Source organism: Trachurus trachurus (assembly GCF_905171665.1).
Source record: "Trachurus trachurus genome assembly, chromosome: 21".
Lineage (NCBI taxonomy): Eukaryota > Metazoa > Chordata > Actinopteri > Carangiformes > Carangidae > Trachurus > Trachurus trachurus.
This window is the reverse complement of record NC_139899.1, coordinates 24,839,468-24,864,837: the sequence shown is the minus strand read 5'-3', so window position 1 is coordinate 24,864,837 and position 25,370 is coordinate 24,839,468. Positions and strand designations below refer to the sequence as shown.

Genomic DNA, 25,370 nt, shown 5'->3' with positions numbered 1-25,370 from the left:
AAAACAACCATAGTAAGGCCACAAAGGTCAACACTGGGACTAAAATGACAGTATATAATGATTAGTAACAGATCAACAAATCAGAAATGCGTCTTCAGTGAAAACAGGAACAGGTCACCATGAGATGAGAAGACAGAGCATGCTTGAAAATACCAAGAGAGGAACTGGATCTGATATTAGCAGGAAGGTTGTTCCAATCTGCAGGTGCTTTAAACATAAAAGCTCTTCTACCAATTGATATAATGACATTGGGAACAGAAAAAAAGGGCTGCGATGAATGTCTGATATGATAACTTGTTGTATATGGTATAAGATACTGCTCACCTAAAGTTCATGAGCATACATCTTCAAAGTTCAATCAAGGGTCATAAACATAAAAATTTCCATTACATGTGTCAGCCGTGCTGTAAAGGGTAGGTTAAATTATATAGGATTTATCACAGGATGTCTGTCTGATCATTCAAGTCAGCAGTATAAAGTATATTTTGTGTCATGCCTTTACTGCAAAGATTGAAACAGTAGGTAACATTGTTCAACGTGATCTCCATATTTGATGGGATCGTGAGCAGTCTGTGGTTTATGATTTGGAAGAACATTGCCATTAGAAAAGGCAGAACAATTGCACATTTGCATTGAAATTATTAATGCCAGCTGGCATTCAAATAGCAGTCATATTTATTGTTGATATTACACATTTTCTTTGGTATTAATGTATATTTTCTTTTGTGTTAATAGCCACTGCTCAGGTGATACAGATTAATGGAAGAGGTTCCTCAAAACAACCAGGCCTGATCACCACAGCCTTCAAAATCTAATTCTCTGCAGTCCTCGTCGTGCCCTGCACCACCAGCACCATCCCCTTACCAGTCATCACTTCCTGAGAGGCCACGGTCACTTCCACGACCACCAGTGTCTTCTCCTCGGGCATCTTCTCCAAGGTAAATCAAAGATGACTGGATTGTTTTGAGTTATTGTTATAAAATAAGTGAATAGGCTTTAATTATGCACAGCTCCACTATTTACTGAACTTATGGAAAAACACGGGTTACAGGTTGCCTAGAACGCTACAAAGTCGTTAGTCGTGATTTACGGGTTCAAAAGCCTGCCTGGAACGCGGCATTAAACCGGCTCCTTTATTTCCTGTCTTACATTATTGGACAATCTGATTAATCCAGGTGTGTCTGACCATTGTTGTGACTACTGAGGTCAGAGTCCGACACACCTTGATTAATTAGTTTGTTTGTCCAATATGAATTGTCTGTTGATTGTTTCTGTTGATTATGCCTTCACTCCACCAGTTCTTCATGTCTCTCCTTTCTTTACACCCCATATTTAGACACCAAATTCCATCTTCAAATTGGTCGTCTCGGAGCCCCATTCAGTCTCCTCATCCTCGGCACACCACTCAGTCGGTCTCAAGACACTCCTGAACTCTTCAGGCCATCTTTGAGAGTGGGCCGATCAGAAGTAGAGCAGATACCTTGCTCTGGTAAGTTTCCACAATTGTTTTTCCTAAGTCCACATCAGCTTAGTGATCATTACTTCATCAATCTGCAGAGCTATCATTCCTCTTAAGACAATGTTGTGTTTGTGCTGGACAATAAACAAGTAACCAACTTCCACTCTCAGTCTCTCTCAGCTGCTGAATTCCACATCCTGAAACTACTTTAACACATGAAGCACCAGCTAACACAACTGACTGCAATGGTCAGCTTGATCCCTGGGAGGATGGCTGATGAACTGCTCCAACTGAAGAACCTGACGGCATTCAGTTTCCCTTTGGCTCACTGGATGGAAGGGCTGAAAGAACCACGCAATTCCTCACAGAAAAAGAACTTGGTATGAATTAGTTGTTGTAACATTTTAACTATTAGATCCACTATGACTATCCTTAATTTCTCTCTCGGTGTGAATGCTGATGACCATCTTCTTCAGAATCTGCACTTTAAACCCTTTCATTTCACATACTTTGAACTAGATAAACCTCCAAACCATTTCCATCTGCAGAAAACCAGTGTATATACTTTTAGTAATGTTGTTGAATGATCATGATCCAAATCCAGATAGTTCAGTGCAAAGTATAAAATCTGCACTTTATTCTAAAAATGTCCCTTTACCGGTTGGCAGCCTCTCTAAGTCATAGTGAAATACAGTGGTTTCCGTTGGGAATATAGACATGGGTCTGAAATAGGTAGTGCATCCCAAAATGTTCAGTGTTAACATTCATTTATTTTCAGATAGTTTTTCTGTCTGTGACATTGCTGGAACACTGATTCATCCATCAAAAGCATGTTTACTTTTAGCTTCACTGCTGTTTTGCTCTGGGTGCGTTGAGCTGCTATGCACCGGTCCAGATTGTAAAAAACGGCAATTCCCATTCAAGGTTCATTGTAATTAAATATTTATTAACCAAATTCATATATTTCAAACATCTGGGATAATTACACTGTGTGCACAATTATTAGGCCTACATGTTTTCCAACTTCAAGTCATATAAACTTGAATGTTTGGATTTAAATATCTGTGCTTTATTGCAACACTTTACATACTATAAAACAAATAACTAACGTATGTCACAGCAAAAATGTTCACATGTTAACAGTGGGGATTAGAGGTGCATGGATAGATGCTATGCCTGTAACACATAGGGCTTCATTTCAAAATAAAAGCTCACAGGAAAACAGTAGAAAAAATTCTGTACATGATACAAGGTCTTAATTTGATTGAAGTTTACATACAAACTACAAATACAATAAATGCATTTCATCTGAGATGAATCTTCATTTGGGATTCTGATATATAGCCTAAATACTATACATATAGGACTTCCCTCAGATAGTTTTTATACATGCCATAGATTTGTCAGAGCAAATAAGACTGTATAAGTGTTTCAAACAATTGCCGATTGTGAACATTTCTTGGCCGGAGTTGCAGGCATTAGGTATCGTACTCTCTTCCAGAAGCGTGAGTTCCACGAGGCAGCTCCCCGTGAACCGTCAGGCCACCTCAGTGGGGCGCTCTTGCGAATCAGGTGTTGCAAGCCGATGGGAAGTTGTGTGTATCCCTGCGGCCCGGTGTCCCCGAGCTGGATCAGAATCACACTCATCTCCCTCTGGACCAACGCATGGTGGAGCCCCACCTGGAATATGACCAATAACATTTTTTTTTTTACTGCTTAATCACAATCAAATAATTCTCATTAGCAGAAGAAAGCCACAAATGACAAATTTTATTTTAGTCTTAAGTTAAAGCAGAAGTAAGTGATATATTTGGGTTAATATAAGTCTTAAATAGTTATATCTTCCGACAGCAATCACTTACATAGAGTGTTTGGACCGAAACACGGGTCTCTCAGTCACTCTGCTCTGCTCTGAGCCGAGGAGAAAACATTTATCGTATCCTACAGTTTTTATCCAATGAGGAGAGAGAACGGCATGCAGGGCTGTGTGTGCAGCCAAGGGACGCCGTGAATGTGGTGACGTAGGGACGAGGACTGTTATGGTGCGTTCAAGGAAACTCATGTTTTTCCGACCTGTGAAGTCGTACCAGTTCGATCTGGTACGAGTTCACGGGTCAGAAGTTACGAGTGGCCGTTATAGTGACTTTCACCGGTAAAACAGGTCGGAGAAACACGAGTGGGTTGCCTGGAACGCTACAAAGTCGTAAGTCGTGACTTGAAGCTGTAATTTACGATTTCAAAAGCCTGCCTGGAACGCAGCATTAGCGAAAACGACTGGACCACTTACTTCTGCTTTAATACAGGGCACAACTTGATAATCAAGTATCAAGAAATCAAACAGTTCTATGTTGATTCAGTCTTGATTATCTCAACATTTTAGGACAACAAATTATAATATTCTGGTATCATTAAAGGTACGATATGTAAGAATGTGGCCAAAATTGTTGCTGCAGTCAAATTCAAAACACAGCAGCGCGTTGTCCCCCCCCCCCTACCCACCAGACTCCAGGTTGCCAGACAGCGACGCGCTAACCTCCGCTCTGCTCACTCAGTCAGTCTCAAAGCAGAGTAAAAAGCTAAATATTCATCAACAACCTCACTGTTTTATTGCTCTGACTCACAGTAACTACGAGCGGAGTTCACGTCACTCAGGTGATCTGCAAGTTATTGTTACATTCACCGCTCCGACGCTGTGTCTGCAGCGCTGACACACAGACACGCACACACACACACGCACACACACACACACACGCACGCACAGACACGCACACACAGACACACACACTGTAACCCCGCATCTACCGGAGCCGTAGTGCGTGTTATTCACTCCGGTTCTCCTCCACTTTCTGACGTCGGATCATAAAACATGAGGACCGGAGACAGGCGACCTGACCGGGACAGACTCCTCTCATGAACCGCTCCACACGTTCACAATCACTTCATTTACCATCGGCTCCATTTCGCCACATTTCCTCCCTCTTTTCTAACTTTCACTTTGTAATTCTTCCCTTTAGCTTTAGCGTTAGCAGCAGCTCAAACTAACTAGGCTACATGCTCACAACAGCAAGCTGTGTAGCCTATTAAAGGACAGAGCGACAAGCCGCTTATTTCTACCGTGTGATATCAAGCAAATATGACCAATAACCGATAATAGAACACAATCTTTTTTTTCATGATCTCGTTTTATCTCCCAGCCGTATTTGCAGCTCAGTCAGTGGAAGCTAACTGGCAACCCGGAGGCTGAAATGCCACAGACGCTGTGACAGGGAGAGAGCGCTGGGTGGCGACACAGGCCAACCATAGAAATTCAAAACATAAACATGATTTGCGGTCCGCAAAAAAAAAAAATTTTATGCGAATATCTTGGCTGTAGGATTGTTGTTGGTGAGTTCAGTATGTTATATGAACATTATTCCTGAGTCTCTGTTACATATTAGGACAATTTTACAGCCAGTTGCTTTAGATTTCTTACATACTGTACCTTTAACTACCTTTGCTCAACTCTCTATAGCTAATTTATGTTAATAAATCAGACAGAGGATTTGTGAACCTTTATTTTGAACAAATCCAAACTAAGGATGCTCATTTTGAATTTTTTTTCTAATCAACAAGATTAAAACATGTCTGTGACCCTTTAAAAAAATACCAATACAACATGTACTGTTCTCCTTCGATGTTGATAACAAATTTAACAGCAAGCTAAACCTTTCCGCACGAACAGTCGTGTGTTATGATTGGCAGGAATGAAGAAAAGGTGAAAACGGAAACCCTCCCAGGTCTCCAGATGCACTTTGAGGAATAAAAAAAACTACTCCTTAGTATTCATCAGCATGAGAGTAAGTCACTAATGACTGTATTTCATTTTTTGGTGAACTATTCCTTTAACGTCAGTTCCTTTTCGCTGCCAAAATAAAAGCTTACATTTCAAAATAAAACAATACACATTTTGATGTTACACCACACAACATGTTTGTTTTAAAGCAGAAGTAAGCGATCCGGTCGTTTTGGCTAACTTCTTGTCAGCCGATGGAGTTAGCAGTCCCCGCCCTCGTCATGGATCTATTGGTCCTCGTCCCTACGTCACCACATTCACACGCATCCCTTTGCTGCACACACCGCCCTTCATGCCGTTCTCTCTCCTCATTGGATAAAGGTTGTAGGATACAAGGAAGTATACAAGGGGTTCTCTCCTCGGCTTACAGCGTACTGTGTACTTACGAGTGACTGACAGACCCGTGTTTCAGACCAAACACTCTATGTAAGTGATTGCCGTCGGAAGATATAACTATTTAAGACTTATATTAACACAAATATTCCGCTTACTTCTGCTTTAATTTTAATAAGATGGGGTATTTTAAAATGTGCAAAACTGAACCAATAAGAACTTGGATCTCCTATCCAGGTAAATATTTTATGACTTAAATAAATAAACTGTTTATACATGAGAAATCCTTATTGTATTGTTAATGGTGAACAGTCAAGATCCCTAAGGCTTTGTGACTCCTACCTGCCAGTCGAACCCTCCTATCGCTGACTCTTGGGTGGAGGCGGGACACTGGTCTGTGACCTCAGGCGCTGATCCTGAGTCCGGGGTGAGGATGACCATCAGTCTCCTGCTCTGCTTTATGCTGTCCTCCACCAGCTCCAGGCGATCTGTGGGGTCGGAGAGAAGGCTTAAAAAAAACAAACTACCTTTTAAACCACAACAAGTAGCTCCATAGCCTCCATCCATACTTTACAGTATTTATCTTTGTTTAAAGCCAAAATAGAGGAGAGTAAAGGCAAAATGAATTCAGACCTTCCCCAGGTATGTCGTCCCTCCCGTGGATGAAGAGCCGGTAACCGCACTTGTCCTCGAGGACAGAGGGTAACATCTGTGTGACAAACCGACTGAGTTTATCCTCTGTGACCTTGTCCATGCTCTGCGTCTGGTAGACCACGTAGGGATCGTACATCCTCTCATCTGTTCAACGCAAACAAATTCCCCAAAGCAAAATGTAAATTGGAGACAACGTGGTGTCGTCTTGAACAAAAAACCCCTTACTGTACCTTTTCTCTGACTGCTCAGGGGGACGTAGCGTCTGAAGAGGAGAGCGAGGTCGATGGCGAAGCACTTCACCAGCACGGCAGTACACACGCAGACGAGCAATGCACGGATCGAGGCAAAGATGAGAGGAGTTCTTGACCCTGGAAAACAAACACAACAGTCAAGTAAGTCACATGTGTTTGGATACAGTCAGCATTTTGATAATATCTACAAATTTCACTACAAGACTAAAACCAACAATTGAATAACTTAAAGCAGAAGTAAGCGATCCGGTCATTTTGGCTAACTTCTTGTCAGCCGATGGAGTTAGCAGTCCCTGTCCTCGTCCCTACGTCACCACATTCACGCGCATCCCTTGGCTGCACACACAGAGAGGACCGCCCCTTTATGCCGTTCTCTCTCCTCATTGGATAAAGGTTGTAGGATACAAGGAAAGTTTTCTCCTCGGCTTACAGCAGAGCAGAGTGACTGACAGACCCGTGTTTCGGTCCAAACACTCTATGTAAGTGATTGCTGTCGGAAGATAAAACTATTTAAGATTTATATTAAAGCAGAAGTAAGTGATATATTTGTGTTAATATAAGTCTTAAATAGTTATATCTTCCGACAGCAATCACTTACATAGAGTGTTTGGACCGAAACACGGGTCTGTCAGTCCCTCTGCTCTGCTCTGAGTCGAGGAGAAAACATTTATCGTATCCTACAGTTTTTATCCAATGAGGAGAGAGAACGGCATGAAGGGCTGTGTGTGCAGCCAAGGAACGCCATGAATGTGGCGACGTAGGGACGAGGACTGTTATGGTGCGTTCAAGGAAACTCGTATTTTTCCGACCGTGAAGTGGTACCAGTTCGATCTGGTACGAGTTCACCGGTCGGAAGTTACGAGTGGCCGTTATAGTGACTTTCACCGGTAAAACAGGTCGGAAAAACACGAGTGGGTTGCCTGGAACGCTACAAAGTCGTAAGTCGTGACTTGAAGCTGTAATTTACGATTTCAAAAGCCTGCCTGGAACGCAGCATTAGCGAAAACGACCGGATCACTTACTTCTGCTTTAACACAAATATTCCGCTTACTTCTGCTTTAACTCTCAGGACAAAACATTTTTAATTTTGTCTTTTTCTACTTGGGGATCATTATGGCTGTCCTAGACCTAATGGCATGAATTTCTGCAAGAAGGATACTTCTTTGACATTTTTCTTTTTATTTAATGTAATTACACTCACAGGTCTATTGTGCACCACAGACCATCTTTGCACACTTCGAGCCAAAAATGTGCAACTAAACAAATGCTTTAGAATTGTCATACATCTTTTTATTTCTGCTTCTTTTTTTTGCAGAACTCACTGCAAAATGCACATACCCACATGATATAAATCATCTCAAGCATCCATGATGTTGGATCCTACTTTGACCTTTTATTCACTCCTGACATGATCAGTGCATGGGCGTACACACACAATAGTGCTGCACGGTTTGACGAAAATGTGTGATTGCTATTATGGTGGACAATATTGCGATTTGCGATTACGATATTCTACTTGCTTGATTATGAAGGACAACACAGAGAATAACATAGATTTGAGTGTATTCCTCAACTCTTATTAAGTAACATTAGAAATACAAAACCAGAGGTTTTTACAGTAGTGTTTTCCAAATAACTAAATATTCTAAATAAATAAACACATAAAAGTAACTCCAGTCCAGTGTGTGGATCATTTTCCAACACCCTTCCTTGCTGACTCAGTGTTTCCCTTACTGTTCATTTTGGGTGTTTTTTTATTATATAGAAAAGAGCTAACTTGTTTTTGTGAAATTTCATACTGGAGCCTATTGCTATCATTTCATTAGATTTATTACAATGCATTTCTCTCCTTTGCAATGGGAGGGGCTCCCCCCTCCCTCCTCTCTACAGTATCACACCAGTAACACAGACACATCCACCCACACTAACGACAGATGATTAACCCTAACCCAAGGGTATTTTCCTATTTTCCAAATGGACAACGATCTATCATGCTATCACTGACCTCTCTGTTTAAGGGTTAAAGTTGCGATCTTCCAATAACAATAACATGAGCTGGTGCATTTAAATGTCCGTTGAAAATCCTCAGCTGACACTTTGTCAATGGTCAGGATGGCAGTGGCGATGGTCCTATTTATGCTATTATCAATGGTTCTGAAAAAGGACACACAAGTTGTCATCAACGTGAAGCGGTTCACCATGAAACCAAAGACAAAGTATATACATTTAAGTTACAGTAGTAGAGATGTTTTAGATACTTGGGGGGGGGGGGGGGGGGGGGGGGGGGGGCTAATAATCAAAAAATCACTTGTACACAAGATTGAGTCAAAGGATTGGCACAAATATTTTACATAAATACAAAAACCATGTACACGTGTTGATGTTTCTAAGCAGAGAGATTTGTGCTGTAATTTTGGTCGGTATTAAGTGTGGGTGAACAATAATGTTTAAACAAGTGGAAAAGCTTTCGATCAGTCTTACACATTGGTGGTTTCTTTGTATCTGTCACTCATGCCTTGGTCAAGTGGGAGCCAGCTGGCACCACAGCGACGTTCAGCCCTAAATCCACAATAAACTGAACAGTTCAACTTGATCTCAACACCTGGTGGACAGAAAAAGAGATATTACACAGATGAAGCGACAGTGACTTTGTGAATCATTGAGACATTATTGTCTGAATAGAGTTGCTTTGAACCATCACACACAAAATCAAAACAGTTTCGCTTCTGCTCCACTGAAAGTATTTTCTGTCAGTCTAACAGAAATGTCAGAGTTGTTGGTTCAAAAGTTCAGCACAGTTCAGGACATCAAAACTCTTCAACTTCCTGTCTTCCTTTTGTTCTTCTCCTTTCAAAGGGCTGCTCTTGTTAATGCTTCAACTTTTCATCCTTGAGTTTGTTGTGTCTCACAAAGTTGAAACAACTCACCTGAGCTGTAGCTTTGACGGAATTTTTTGTCATAAAATATGTAAGGGATAATGTATAGTTCGGAGGTTGTTATGGAGAAATATCTACTCTGTATGTTAGACTTTATCATTAACAATATGCCATAACTTTGACTTTCTGGCAGCAAACCAGAATATGCCGCTAAACAACACTCCTCATAATTTGATATTTATAAACACATGTTTCCACTGAAAAGTAGAAGTAAAAAGTATGATGCTTCTCTGATTAATGATATATCAAATAAATACCCAACATTTTGTGCTTTACTTCTTGTTTCAGCTCCAGAAAACTGGCAATAAAAACTTATGTTCCATGTTTGAACTCAACACTAACAATTCACAAAACAGATACCTCATCATCGGTTATGTAAGTGTAAAATCATATCTATGTGGGAAACTTTCATACCCTCATCAGCAAACTGCTCCGTGTTGATTGGAGAGAGGATTTCACAATGTTTCTGGGTTAACCCTCCTGTTATGTTATGGGTCAAATTGACCCATTCTAAAGTTCGAAGATCTAGGAAAAATAGTTAAAAGTATTTTTTCAGTATGAAACTTCTTCTGCTTGCCTTAATTAGTGTAATCAAGATATAATATGAAAATGGTTCATCTCACATATTTGCAACCACCCCCTGCATGTTTATATCACATAGATACTGCTCGGGTCAATTTGACCCAGCAGTCAAACTGGGGGTAAAAGGGTGTCAGAAATATCAGACTATTTCTTTCTTTGCAACTGTGAGACATGTTTCACCCCAATCACGCGCACGCACGCACAGGTGCAGGTGTTAATATTTTTGACGAGAACCATTCATGTTCTCGCGGGAAAACTCCACCCACATTCAGTGGACACTCAACAGGGGAGGGGCAAAACATATAAAAGATTCTCTGCATGGGAGTTCTACCAACATTACACTCTGTCAGGCAGACCTTTACAAAATGAGCAGCAGAAGCAAAAGGATGACAGTCCAGGAGGCTCTGGAAGTAATCATTGATCATGACAGTGAAATAGAGGAGGATGTGTCTGAAGATGAAGACTGTCTTGAGCTAAATTCTGATTCTAATGATTCTGATTTTGAACCAGATGAGGGACTTTCTATTCCTATTCCTCCAAGCATGACATTCATGTCAAAAAATTGTGAAATACAGTGGTCTTCATCCCCACATATGCGTCAGGCAAAACTGTCTGCAGAAAACATAATAAAGACAGTGCCAGGGCCCAGGATGGCAGTGACTTGTGTGACTGACATCAAGTCAGCTTTTGAAAGACCAACATATAAAACACAATAGTTTTACACAACATTGAAACATAGCATTTACATTTTGTTTTACATACATGCACTCTGTGAACCAGAAATGAACAAAATCGCAATACAACAATACAACAAAAAAGCAATTGCAATATGAACAAGTTGTGTGTGTGTGTGTGTGTGTGTGTGTGTGTGTGTCTCTCTCTCTCTGTCTGTCTGTCTATATATCTACACAGCACACAAGTGACATGACCTGCGCGAAATATGCAAAATTCCTTTGCACAAAGCCCAGTGTGATGGCATGTCACTCGTGTGCTGTGTAGATGTACAGACAGACACACACGCACACACACTCACACCTTGTTCATATTGCAATTGCTTGTTTGTTGTATTGTTGTATTGCGATTTTGTTCATTTCTGGTTCACAAACAGTGCATGTATGTAAAACAAAATTTAAATGCTATGTTTCAATGTTGTGTAAAACTGTTGTGTTTTATATGTTGGTATTTCAAAAGTAATAAAGTGGTGAAACATTAAAAAAAAGTTTAAACATGTATTTTTTTTAATGAAAAACGAGTGAATTATTATAATTGGACCATTACCTGTTAGAGGTAAGGAACACCATTGCACTAAATATTGATAGAATAGTTAGTAATGAAATGTTATCAATGCGTGTTAGGATTTTCTTTGCTTTCGGACATCTTTTGGATAATTAAACATGACCCGGGAACAGCATTGTTCCTGACAGTTCCTGACAAATGAACATAACAGGAGATAAAACACAGTGATCAGTGCTCCCTTCTCTTCTCTTTTCTTCAATGCTCCAGTGTTACAGCCATCATCATTTTCATTCTACGTCAGGGCTGTAAACTAACGGTCGCCACTCGCCAAATGCGACTAAAATATTCCCCTGGCGACTTAAATTTGGAGGGCTACACGCCATGGGGGCGGGTAGATGTCTGTCCCGCTTGTCCCGTGTTGTTGTTGTTGTGTCGCACTGAAGTACCTCCCCCGACAACCCCGCTGTAGAAAACAGTTGTAGCCTCATGCCAGTGTCACACGCGGACACCGCGGAAGCGCTGCAAAGCGCCGCGCACCGAAAATCTTGCGCTCTGCGCGAGCCGGAGCCCTCCCTTTCACACCAGACGTGCATTTCTCCGCGCCGGTTGACAGCGCTTTTGTGTGTGTGTGTGTGTGTGCGTGCGTGCGTGCCTATCTCTCTCGCGCTCACGGGCTATAGACCAGAGATGGGGACTCAGTTTGCGACTCTAACTCGAGTTGCACACACAGAGACTTCAGACTTGACTTGGACTCGTTTTTTGGGACTCGTGAGAGTCGTGAACAATCTTTTTTTTTGGCTCGTGCCAGAGTGCAGCCAAACACAAGAGAGAGGGACAGCAGAGCTCCTCTCTCCTCTGACAGCTCAGTCAGCTGCGAGTGAGTGACAGGTGACAGCCTATAGCCGCACCATCCGTACAGGTGAGGCACAACGTTTGTTGTCTGGCCCTCCTTCACGGGGACTAGCAGGGGTGGATTGGCCATAGGGAGTACTGGGAGTTTTCCCGGTGGGCCGGTCACTAATGGGCCGATAGGCGGCCGTTTTTTATTTATTTTTTAATTTAACTTTTATTTTCGCCATGCCTCGCCATGCCAATGGGCTCTTTGCACAGCTCCACTACTTCCTGGACTTAATGCTGCTCCTTTGTTTCCTGTCTTACATTATTGGACAACCTGATTAATCCAGGTGTGTCTGAGTAGTCGCAATGGTCAGACACACCTGGATTAATCAGGTTGTCCAATAATGTAAGACAGGAAATGAAGGAGCAGCATTAAGTTCAGGAAGTATTGGAGTTGTGCAAAGAGCCCATTGTCTCCCGGCCCAGGGAGAGAGACATGCATCGGCTCGGCCCACAGTGCTCAGCTGCAGACACAGCAGAGAGGTGACGATTGGCCTAGTGGCTTGTCTACCTGGCCCAATGGCCCTATGAGAGGCTACAGAGGCCCAGGAGTCCCACCCACGCATGTTCTCTAGACCCCCCCACGTCCAATCACTTTTAATGATGAGGAGTCACGATGAGAGAGAGAGAGAGAGAGAGAGAGAGAGAGAGAGAGAGAGAGAGAGAGAGAGAGAGAGAACAACAACACACCAGCGCACAAAAACGGAAAAGAAAAGTAAAAAAACGCAAAGGCAGCGCGGAAAAATGGAGGAAAGTAACAGAAAAAGAAAAGCTCTAGCAGCACAGACTGCTGAAAGTACAACAATTATGCAGATCAGGGGCCGCCTGGCCTGGCTGGAGCTAGAAGCACCGATGCTGCAGCTTCAGCAGCAGGTCCTTCACGTGAGTCTGAAGGGAGTGCGGCTCCCATTACCAGTGCCCTTACGGTACAGGAGGCTGAAAAAATAAGTGTTGAGGAAGACTCTCCACCATGTGAAGGAGGTAGTGTCAGTGATAACCATGGTAAGCAGTTATGTGCTTTCCAGACTGGTGTGGATAAACATTCATTAATGGTCCAGAACGGTTGCTATAACTTTACTTGACACAATAAATAGCTATAGCTAATAACTCTGATGGTGTGTTACAGCTAAATCTAGTTATCTAAAGTATTGGAAAACAATAACTATATTCACTATCCTGATTAATTGATTAGTTGCTTTTATTGCCCTCACTCAAATTTGGTCATGAAGGACATTGAGCTAACAACTTAACAAATATATACTTTCCATATTTTTTTCAGTCAGTGTTTATGGTTTATTGTCCTTTCAACAGTTTAACATTATAGAGTAAAAATTAATAAAACACAAATTAACTACTGTTACAGTAAAACATCATTCTGCATAGGCTACATATTACTCATGATGCAGTACACAAATTACAAGTAGCCTATTTCTTGTCATGCTTCATTGTCTATACATTATGTTGAGCTGTACTGTCTTTCTAAGATAAAAATGAGTGTTTGTCCATTTTTCAGATCATTGTAGGCTACTATTGTTTTCCATACTTTAGCCAACTAGCCAAAGTTCTGATTGCAGACTATGTGCATGTAATCTTGTCCAAACTTAACTTATTCCACACTATTCCTCTACTTTGTTGTGTATATCGTTTAGTAGTGGTGTTATTAAGAGCTTGTGTGTTTGTATGTACATCAACGGTGCTAGTTGGCAAAATATCCGCGCGCAGATAGTGGGCCGGTGTGGACCAAAAAGTCCAGGGCCAAATTTTTGTCCCAATCCACCCCTGGGGACTAGCTGCTGCATAACTGGTCTGGCACATATCAGGCTACTGTAGGATAAGTTGTTGTCGGGTTTTTTTTGCTGCGAAATATGACTGAAGGCCCGTATGGAAGTCTGCACGGGTCGACACGCCCCCATGAGTTGACTGAGCTAATTAAAAAAAAAAAAAAAAAACAGCAGTTCTTCTGTCAGAAACATGCAGAGGGGCAGAGCAGCCTTGATTGTTTCTTGACTCAGAATACAGTTTTTCTTTAAAGGAAAGCTTTCATTGTGTGTTTTCTTCATATTGCATTGCAATAGCCTATTTAAAGTGATCATAAACAACTAATCAATAGGTACTGTATGCTAATAAAGGAGTGATACAGTAAATGCTTTGAATTTCTTAGATTTAGCTGCAGTATTCTTAGTAGACCGGATAGCAGCAGATGATAGAAGGGTCATTACAACCAGAAGAGACAGGAGACTTTTATTACAAAAAGTTAGTTTACAGCCCTGTTCTACGTGATATACCTATTGAAACTTTTCTAACTCAAAGTTGTTGTACATTGGATGTACAATAGCTCCTTTAAACTCCCACTACCCAAATTAAAGGTTTATAAATATGTATTCTAAAAGAAAAACTCCTTCACCTTTAACCTCTAGCATCCTGGAGGCTGATGAGTTGTACTTGTTGTTATTGTATGGCCAGGTACAGATGCAAGTGTAGAGGCCGTTATCATCTTGGCTGGCCTCGTTCACCCATAGTTCACTTTCATTTTTACCTGGAAGATAATTGAAGTTCTGCAGAAGAGAAAGAACAGCTCTTGTTTAACATAAGGAACCCCAGCTAAATATTACATGCAAGAGTCTAAAATATGCTTAACAAAATATAGTACTGTAAATCCTGGTGATCATAAACTCTGTGTTGTTGTTTGCACATTATACTTCCAGTTGCTCAACAGCCAGTTTCTACAGAACTTCACAGGAAGTAATGGTTTCATAGCCACATAGCCCCAGACATGACATGGGAAAAAAAATTAAATTGTGGCCACAAAATAGATAAGCGCACTAAATACTAATTCATTCCCACGAGTTACTCATTTGTGGCCATGAAATAGTATAACGGGCACACGAAATACTAATTAATAATATATCATTCCTGGACTGGGTAAGCAAATCGAGCGCACCTTCTCTAACAGTTAGAGAAGGAACAGAGGAAGAGTCGTAAGTGGAAACATAATAGTTTCAAGGATTTATAGCACATTTCACTGCAGAGACTGATCAATAATATAGTGAACTTTTAATCTGCTGTGATTCTATTGAAGGACACATTCAGCAGTTCAGTCAGAGCTGTAAATCGATACAAACTAGTTACTGGTGATCACGACACTGATACAGTGAGTGCTACTGTAAATGCAGGTCGTGGTTAGTTTATGTATTCCCTCAGCTGAGCTTCTGACACAAGATGATCAGTGAAAGGCACCTTAAGCTGATTTCAAGCTGAAACTCTGAACAGAAGTAGGCGAGTAGCTACACCCTTCAGCTCTACTTGAATGTGTGCTGCAGCTCCTACCACCTAAATGTGGGACATATCGAGAAGATATTGACAAGAACAGAATAAGAAAAGTCAACCTTGGAAATCGCAAAGAGTAGACACGGTCGCGCACATCCAGTTCAAAAGGTGCTGGCCTCAAAATTGTAGACAGGAAAGGCAAGAAAAGGAGACCGCACACATCAGCTCCCTTATGTGCAGATGTATTAGCACATCAATAGTAACGTTTCGAGCTCATTGCTCTTCATCAGACTAACTCATACACATCAGACGCCCCGTTTTTAAACCTGCCCCTGAGGGTCACATGATGAGTCACATAGGGAATGTATAAATCAGAACACATCTTGTGCAAAACACAAACATACAAAAAGCAGTCAAAAACGCCATCATAATTAAATAGATCAACACCCATCAGGCCAACTGGCCGTCATACTGATCTAATAAATTAGAGGCGCCTCTAGTAATAGGATGGCTAATTTTCAACGTCTAAAACAAGGTTATCACATTTTTTTTTTTACATTTTATACATTTTAATCATGTTTAAAGATTTAACACATTTCAAAGTTCAATTACCTATAACCTTGAGCTAGATAAAGGACCAATCCAACCACAAAAAATGGAAAAGTTAACAATATATAGAAGATCAAACATGCATATAATCCAACAGTAGGACTCCCTCATGATAAGTATAACATGAGAAGTAACTACTACAATGATCATACGCAGGACATCTCAGGAACCACATATATCACACAAAAATAGAATATAGACAATAGAAAATTGTCAAATAGCAAATAACAAGAACCTTGGAAATCGCATAAGCTACTGCGGTTTCTAGGGGCACTCGATTTGTTTACCCAGCTGTCCAGGAATACCGTAATATATTATGTTTTAGTATTTCGTGCGCACGTTATGTCGTGGCCACAAATAAGTACTTTGTGCGCACATTATATATCGTGTGCGCAAATTAGTATTTTGTGGGAACGAATTAGTATTTCGTGTGCATTTTATTGTGGCCACAATTACATTTTTTGTCCCCATGTCATGTCTGGGGCTCCGTACATATCTGTTTCTTATAGCATTAAATAAAATAGGAACCAGTGGTAACACCTACTGGTGACAGAATGGCACATTATCTAACTAGGTCATTGCATCAGTTGCAGGGATAAGGTTGTGCCCTTATTCCTGCAACTGATGCAATGTAATACTATAAGTGTGAACACAACGTAGCTACACAAATATGAGTGACTGTCATTACTGTTTGAAATATTTTTTAATCTGTCCAACTAGTGATTCTCTGATATTGATACCAAAAGTTGGTGAAATCGCAAGTGACCATACCTTGTACCAAGTGTAGTTTCCTTTAAACTTGCCACATGTTTCGACAACAGGATCTGGACAGTTGATGTTAATATTGTCATTAGAGCTTTCCTGTTTTCCGTAGAAATAACTTGGGTTCTCTCGGTCACTTGCATTGTAGACACCAATGTATACATTAATGTTGAAGCAGCGTCCTGATTCTTGAATGAGCCTAAAAGAGACAGTCCAGATTATTAAAATTGGCATTTACAACCACGTCTTTAGTATGGAAGTTGAGAATGCCCTTGCTTTTTTTATTGCCGTTTTCTCATGATAACTACTTACTATCGATATAACAGTCTGTTTTCTTGTGATAGCCTAACCCTAACAAAGACTGTGATAACAAAATTATTTATCGTAGAATGTGTTGACATGGTTGCCTAGCAACAAGGTTCACAATCATTTCCGCTTACAGGAAGTTAGCTGTTGGTTAGCCGCTGTATGTTGGTAGCAGGAGGCTAATAAAGTGAGTCTGTCGCAGGTTAATTCAACCAACCGCGTCTGTTGAAATCACTACACATCTACAGATACAAAAGACTTTTGTTTCTTGGGATAATTATAGAACCAGAGTTGGCCATGTTACTTAGTTATAGTTACTAGTTACTTTCCCCCAAAAGTAACTGAGTTAGTACATGATAGTAATTACCAGGAAAAGTAACTATTGTGTTACTTTTTATAAAATGCTCAAATATGTCAAATTACTTAGACTTCTCTCTCTAACCCCCTTTATCTGGAATTAACCAATTCGCCCAGTACGAAGGCAGTCTCCGCGGCGTGCTGTATCACTTCTATCAGCTGTTTGGATCAGCGGCGTGTGGAAGAGGTGGAGTGCTAAACGCCTTTTTTCCGATCAGTTGATGAACTGAAAATAATGTGTGTAAGGTACACTTAAAGAGGAACTAAGCAGGATCTTTCTCGTGGCTATGCTACATTTTCACCTTAATTAATATAGGAGTAATTGTGATGTAACAAGTCATGTTAATTACATGACTTGTTAGTGAGAATGGAAGCTCTCTGCCTTCCACCTGGCGTCTCATGGCTGAAAACCAACCTTGCAACAGTGTAGTACTTGGCCGCTGCCCCGATCAGCTCTCGTTTCTGTGGAGCTTTCTGCCGCCTGGTAATCGCCTCAGCCTTCTGTCCCTGACCAAGATTTCAGCCTCTGCTCTCCTGATTCCTGTTTGCCTGTTTCTGACTGATTGCCTGGTTATATTGCTCCTCGTCAGATTGCCTGCCTGTGCTGTCGTCTCTATGGTACCAAACTCCTGCTTGCCCTGACCTAGCCGCCTGCCACTGAGTTTTTGAACTGTGTCTGCCAGAGTTTCAGTAAACCTTTGAACTCTCTCCATTGGTTCTGAGTCCTTTGTGGTCATTATTGGACCGACTGATTAATCCAGGTGTGTCTGACCTGCCAGCAATGGTCAGACACACCTGGATTAATCAGTCGGTCCAATAATGTAAGACAGGAAATAAAGGAGCTGTCTTAATTCAGGAAGTAGTAGAGCTGTGCATAAAGCCTATTGGGTTCATACACCATCTGTTACAAGATGTCAACAATGATGTACCAGTAAATTACACTCAGCATTAGTTTGTTTACTGGGCTGGGTTTATTTAAGGGGGCTAAGCCTAAACAGATGATAGGTTGCCCAACTCCCATCTATCCCACTGCTTCAGTTAAGGTAATGTTATGGCTGCTCAAATAAAGCTCCTGTTTTAACGTTAGCCTACATTTTCATCAGTGTAGGAAAACCCAAGGTCGCAGCTACCACGTGTCCATTAACATAAGGAAGGTTGTGATTCTGACAGAAGCAGCAAGTAGCTAACATTATCTTAGCTGAAATGGGATAGATTTGAGTTGGACGACCTGTCACTTTAAATAAACCCAGCCCAGTCAACAAACTAACGTTAAGTAAAACGTATCAGTGAGTAGGCTAACTGTTGACAGCTAAATGAAGTATTATCTGAGTGGACGATAATCATACCAGTGAGTAAGTGGATTTAAGTTTACTACCACATGCTCAAAGTGAATTTGTTATCACAAGAAAACATACTTTGTTATGCTGAGATAAAGTAGTTAAATCATGAGAAAACGGCAATTAAAAAAATATTTCAGTCAGACATTGAAATCATATTTAAGAGCACAACTATTTGCCTAAGTGAAGCAGAGCACGTGACTGATCAGCTGATTAGGATTGGTGCATCTTAAGTTGTCTGCCTGATCCGCAGGCTCCGCATCATACGTGTCAATTCTTGGCTTCCATACTTTAGGCTCATATTATAGCTACAGGTTGTGGTATAAATATTAAGATTAAAGCAGAAGTAAGCGATCCGGTTGTTTTGGCTAACTTCTTGTCAGCGGATGGAGTTAGCAGTCCCCGCCCTCGTCCCTACGTCACCACATTCACGCGCATCCCTTGGCTGCACACACAGAGAGGACCGCCCCTTTATGCCGTTCCCTCTCCTCATTGGATAAAGGTTGTAGGACACAAGGAAAGTTTTCTCCTCGGCTTACAGCAGAGCAGAGTGACTGACAGACCCGTGTTTCGGACCAAACACTCTATAGCCGTGTTTCCACTGCAGGAGTTCCTGGTAAAGGGAGGGGGTAGGAACTTCTACAGGAACCGTCCTCTCACTCGGCCCTCTCAGTGGCCGTGTCTCCACTGCAGAGTCGGACCCCGCGGTGACGTCATGAGTTTCGATCGCCGCTTAATCGCTGTGCGACAGTTTCGACCGTGACATCACCCAGACAGGAAGGAGCTGAGGCGGTAGCCGCGTTTCTGGTTTGTGTGTTTGTGCACATGGTGGTTGATTGTAATCCTGCTTGAGTTTTATTTTTATTTATTTTTTTTACTTTTCACGGCATTGTTTTGCGGCGTGATGATCCCCAGTGTGTCGAGGTGCGCTGATATTTTCATTTCGCCGCGATGACTCAAACCCCCTCTGAATCTCCTCGGTGCCATAGACTACAATCAATGTCTGCACCTCGTCGTCGCTCCATTTGTCGTACATCTTCCTGCTGTTTTCTTGTTGTTTACAGCGGTGTCTGCTAGGCTAATGCTCCCCTTCTGCTCCCCCTTTTAAAAATGTCGGTTGTTTTGGTGCTTTCTGGTAGCGTCAGAGCCTGCTCTAGCTTTAGCCAATCAGCGCCGGGTTAACCTCGAGCCCCACCCAGGAGCTTTTCAGGGCCGAACGGAGTACCTACCCTGGAGTATACTCCGTTGGCCCCCGTAAAAGTTCCTGTAAATGGCCCTGTGGGGGAGGTTCCTGCAGTGGAGACACGCACCAACGGGGCTGGCCCCGTAAAATTACCCTGAAGTTCCTGCAATGGAAACGCACCTTATATAAGTGATTGCTGTCGGAAGATATAACTATTTAAGACTTATATTAACACAAACATTCTACTTACTTCTGCTTTAAGTAAAGGTGTAAGGACAGTAGATCATCTCAAAGACAGAATACAAAGTTCAAACAAGGATTCTTACTGAGCAGTGTAATTGCCAGAGTCTTCAGGTAGAAGCGTTAAGAAGAAGAGCTCTCCAGCGTGATAATGTACCCTCTCTGTCTTGTCTGGAGAGATGTCGATGGAGTTTGTGGAGTTCTTTTTGTACCATCTGAACTGTTCATGTGGTATTTCGTCCAGATCTTGGTGCACAAACATAACATGTAAGGCTTCACCATCAGGTTGGTGGCGAGTACGCTCCTGTATGTCTGTACAATTCTCTAGAAATAGCAAAATAAAGTAATGTACGTGTTATTCATGAAGACACGTGTTTGTGTGCAGTACAAAATAATTTATCAAAACATCTTTTTTCTTCTGCTTCCTTTTTTTTTGCAGATGTCACTGCAAAAACCACATACCCACATGATATAAACCATCTCAAGCATCCATGATGTTGGATCCTACTTTGGCCTTTTATTCACTCCTGACATGATCAGGGCATGGGCGTACACTAGAGAATTATCCTATCTTTAATCAAGAGCATACATTTTCAGTTTGAGAGCATGATTTCATTCCTTTTCAGTGACACAGATCCTTTGTATGCTCAGACTTTTTCTCCTCATGCTCACATTTTGTGCTTGCACTTAAATGTCTGCTGCTTTCTTTCAAAATGTGTGCTCGAACTCAAAAATCACATGCCTGTGCTCACATTTCTCCTTCTTGCACACAAAAATGTTGCTGGCATTCAAATGTGCCCTGTGCGTGCTCAGAGCTAATGTCTGCACGCTAATGTAGTCAGGGCTCCAGACTAACTTTTTCACAGGTAGCACCGGTGCCACCTAGCTTTTCATTTAGTAGCACCAAAACAAATTAGGTAACACCATATTTTTCTTTGTATAGCGTGTTATTAACACGTGACCTAATACTCAGAGTGGCATGTTTAAAGAGGCTGCAGTAGAGTGGGCTGTTGATGAGGTAAGAATGCTAAAATAATCAACTATAGACCACAGTGATGGAAAGAGTACCAAAAAAATCTACTCAAGTAAAAGTACTGTTACCTTGATGAAATTGTACTCAAGTAAAAGTAAAAGTAGGCCTACTGGTATAAAAATCTACTCAAGTAAAAGTAAACTCATTTAAAATGTACTCAGAGTAAAAGTTACTTAGTTACTTCTTTTGGGTGAGGGGGTATAGTGGCCAGGGATTGGCCTCACATTCTGCGTGCATGTCTCTGTGTTCCAAATCCGTCCCTTCTCTATCGATACACTGGTCTCCATCATCTTTTAGCTCGTGGCACCAACTTCTCTATTCTGACCTTCTGACACTGCAGTTGTCCAGATAATCAGATGGACAGTTACTGGCACTAAGGTTGTCACGATCATGGTCAGGATACTAACATTTTCAACTCAATATCGATATTCGGGAAAATATTCAATAGCCTACCATAGGGATAAAAAAATATAATAATAATAAAAATCTCTCTCCCTACACACACCTGCTTCTTTACTGTCTTTCCTGTCTGCTCTCAAAGAGGGGGGGTATTTTACTGTAGTCTCTCTCTCTCTCTCTTTCACACACACACACACACACACACACACACACACACACACACACACACACACACACACACACACACACACACCACCTGCGTCTTTACTGTAACTGCTCTGAAGCAGTGCGCTTCTTGTCTGTTCCTCTGCTCCTAGATGACCATGGATCAACAATGGGCTCCTACATTTATCTCAACGGGCCGGTACCGAGAATGAAATCGGGCCGCGCCGGTCAGCGGTCCCGTTAAAAACAATGAACACCGCCGATGTTTTCATTTAGAAAAAAAAAAAAAAAAAACCCGGATGCCTCGGACCAGACGTGAAATGTGGACATGTCTGGGCAAACAGGACGTTTGGTCACCGTAAACGTAGCCTAATAGATGGACATGCCTGATAAAGTTAACGTCAGCTAGCTGCGGATAATGGTTAATAATAATAAGACTACAACATTGTAGCGACTAGCCCTGTGCACACGTAGCGGTGAGGGGGAGAGGGGGTGTCCCTGCCTGCTGCTGTGTGCGTGTGTGAAGGGAGGGAGAGAGAGAGAGCGAGAGAGGCGGCGGCGTATTTTTGACTGACAACCCATGCAGACGCAGTGCAAGTTCATCTATTTATTTTTTTACTTTGTAACGGAAGCTATTTAAAATAAAATAAAAACTAACAATTTTTTTTTCACTCGTCCTCCTGCAAGTAGTAGCACCGGAGCGACCACATTAAATTTTAACTCGCACCTTAAGAAATTAAGTCGCATAGCGACCTAATAGGTCGCACGCTGGAGCCCCGAATGTAGTACACGCAGTAGTGCTGCACAAAGCACGAAAATGTGCAATTGCGATTATGGTGGACAATATTGCGATTGCGATTACGATATTCTACTTGCTTGATTATGAAGGACAACACAAAGAATAACATAGATTTGAGTGTATTTCTCAACGCTCCCTTACTGTTCATTTTGTGTGTTTTTTTATTATATAGAAAAGAGCTAACTTTTTTTTGTGAAATGTCATACTGTAGTCTATTGCTATCATTTCATTAGATGTATTACAATGCATTTCTCTCCTTTGCAATGAGAGGGACTCCCCCCTCTCTCACAGCACACACAGGTGCTATATCACACCAGTAACACAGACACATGTGCGACCCTGCTCCATCTTTCTTTCTTTTTTGTGTCATTGTCGTGTGAGCTGCTACACTAATATGAATTTCCCTCCTCGGGATGAATAAAGTATTCTCTACTCTCTACTCTACTCTACTCTACATCCACCCACACTAACGACAGATTAACCCTAACCCAAGGGTATTTTACAAATGGACAACGATCTATCATGCTATCACTGACCTCTCTGTCTAAGGGTTAAAGTTGCAACCTTCCTCTCAAAATAACATGAGCAGGTGCATTTAAATGTCCGTTGAAAATCCTCCGCTGACACTTTGTCAATGGTCAGGATGGCGGAGGCGATGGTCTTACTTGTGCTTTTGTCAGTGGTTCTGAAAAAGGACAAACAAGTTGTCATCAACGTGAAGCGGTTCACCATGAAACCAAAGACAAAATATATACATTTAAGTTACAGTAGTAGAGATGTTTTAGATACTTGGGGGGGGGGGCTAATAATCAAAAAATCAGCTTTACAGAAGATTGAGTCAAAGGATTGGCACAAATATTTTACATAAATACAAAAACCTGTACATGTGTTGATGTTTCTAAGCAGAGAGATTTGTGCTGTATTTTTGGTCGGTATTATGTGTGGGTGAACAATAATGTTTGAACAAGTGGAAAAGCTTTCGATCAGTCTTACACTTTGGTGGTTTCTTTGTATCTGTCACTCATGCCTTGGTCAAGTGGGAGCCATCTGGCACCACAGCGACGTTCAGCCCTAAATCCACAATAAACTGAACAGTTCAACTTGATCCCAACACCTGGTGGACATAAAAATAGATATTACACAGATGAAGTGACAGTGACTTTGTGAATCACTGAGACATTATTGTCTGAATAGAGCTGCTTTGAACCATCACACACAAAATCAAAACAGTTTCACTTCTGCTCCACTGAAAGTATTTTCTGTCAGTCTAACAGAAAATTAAAAAGTCATTAATTCAAAAGTTCAGCACAGTTCAGGACATCAAAACTCTTCAACTTCCTGTCTTCGTTTTGTTCTTCTCCTTTCAAAGGGCTGCTCTTGTTAATGCTTCAACTTTTCATCTTTGAGTTTGTTCAGCTGCTGCACAAACTTGAAACAACTTACTTTTAAAGGACCAGCAGGGTGAGTCCACTCACCTGAGCTGTAGCTTTGATGGCATTTTTTGTCATAAGATATTTCAAAATAAACAACATCATGAAATTTAAATTGTCAAATTTATGAGTAAAAACTTGAATATTCTCTGACATTATCAAGTCACAAATTAGTGAGACATAAAACTCACAAATTATGAAAAATAGCTGATTTCCTGTAAATATATGACTTATGATTCTGAATTTTAAACTCACCTCTCTCAGCTTGTTACCTATGCCTGTGCATTTTATTTACCTAATTGAATATATCTACTCTGTATGTTAGACTTTATCATTAACAATATGCCATAACTTTGACTTTCTGGCAGCAAACCAGAATATGCCGCTAAACAACACTCCCCATAATTTGATATTTATAACACATGTTTCCACTGAAAAGTAGAAGTAAAAAGTATGATGCTTCTCTGATGAATGATGTTTCAAATAAATACCTAACATTTGTGTTTTTCTTCTTTTTTCTCCAGAAAACTGGCAATAAAAACGTATGTTCCATGTTTGAACTCAACACTAACAATTCACAAAACAGATACCTCATGGTTATGTCAGTATAGAATCATATCTATGTGGGAAACTTTCATACCCTCATCAGCAAACTGCACCGTGTTGATTGGAGAGAGGATATCACAACTTTTCTGGGTTAACCCTGCAAACAAAGATATAACACAGTGATGAGTGCTCCCTTCTCTTCTCTTTTCTTCAATGCTCCAGTGTTATAGCCAACCATCATCAGGTTTTATTCTACGTGATATACTGTACCTGTTGAAACTTTTTCTAACTCAAAGTTGTTGAGTTGTTGTTGTTGCTTCTTAAAACTCCAACTACCCAAACTAAAGGTTTATTAATATGTATTATAAAAAAACTCTCTCACTTTGAGCCTCTAGCATCCTGGAGGCTGATGAGTTGTACTTGTTGTTATTGTATGGCCAGGTACAGATGCAAGTGTAGAGGCCGTTATCATCTTGGCTGGCCTTCATCACCCTTAATTCACTTTCATTTTTACCTGGAAGATAATTGAAGTCCTGCAGAAGAGAAAGAACAGCTCTAGTTTAACATAAGGAACCCCAGCTAAATATTACACGCAATAGTCTAAAATATGCTTAACAAAATATAGTACTGTAAATCCTGGTGTTGTTGTTTGCACACATTATACCTCCAGTTTCTCAACAGCCAGTTTCTACAGAACTTCACAGGAAGTAATGGTTTCATATCTGCGGAGCCCAAGACATGACATGGGGAAAAAAAC

At 41.1% G+C, this 25,370-nt stretch overlaps 1 protein-coding gene across 1 annotated transcript; it reads right to left on the bottom strand.

Annotated features, from left to right (window-relative positions):
- Positions 1–2,890: 2,890 nt before the first annotated feature.
- Positions 2,891–25,101, bottom strand: LOC311004066 (interleukin-1 receptor type 1-like; the record flags this gene model as incomplete). The annotated part of the gene is made up of 6 exons (XM_083996014.1): positions 2,891–3,139; positions 5,967–6,112; positions 6,258–6,422; positions 6,509–6,646; positions 24,708–24,770; positions 24,996–25,101. 6 exons carry the CDS (start codon positions 25,099–25,101, stop codon positions 2,891–2,893), a joined length of 867 nt encoding a protein of 288 aa, XP_083852140.1.
- Between the last annotated feature and the right edge of the window lie 269 nt (positions 25,102–25,370).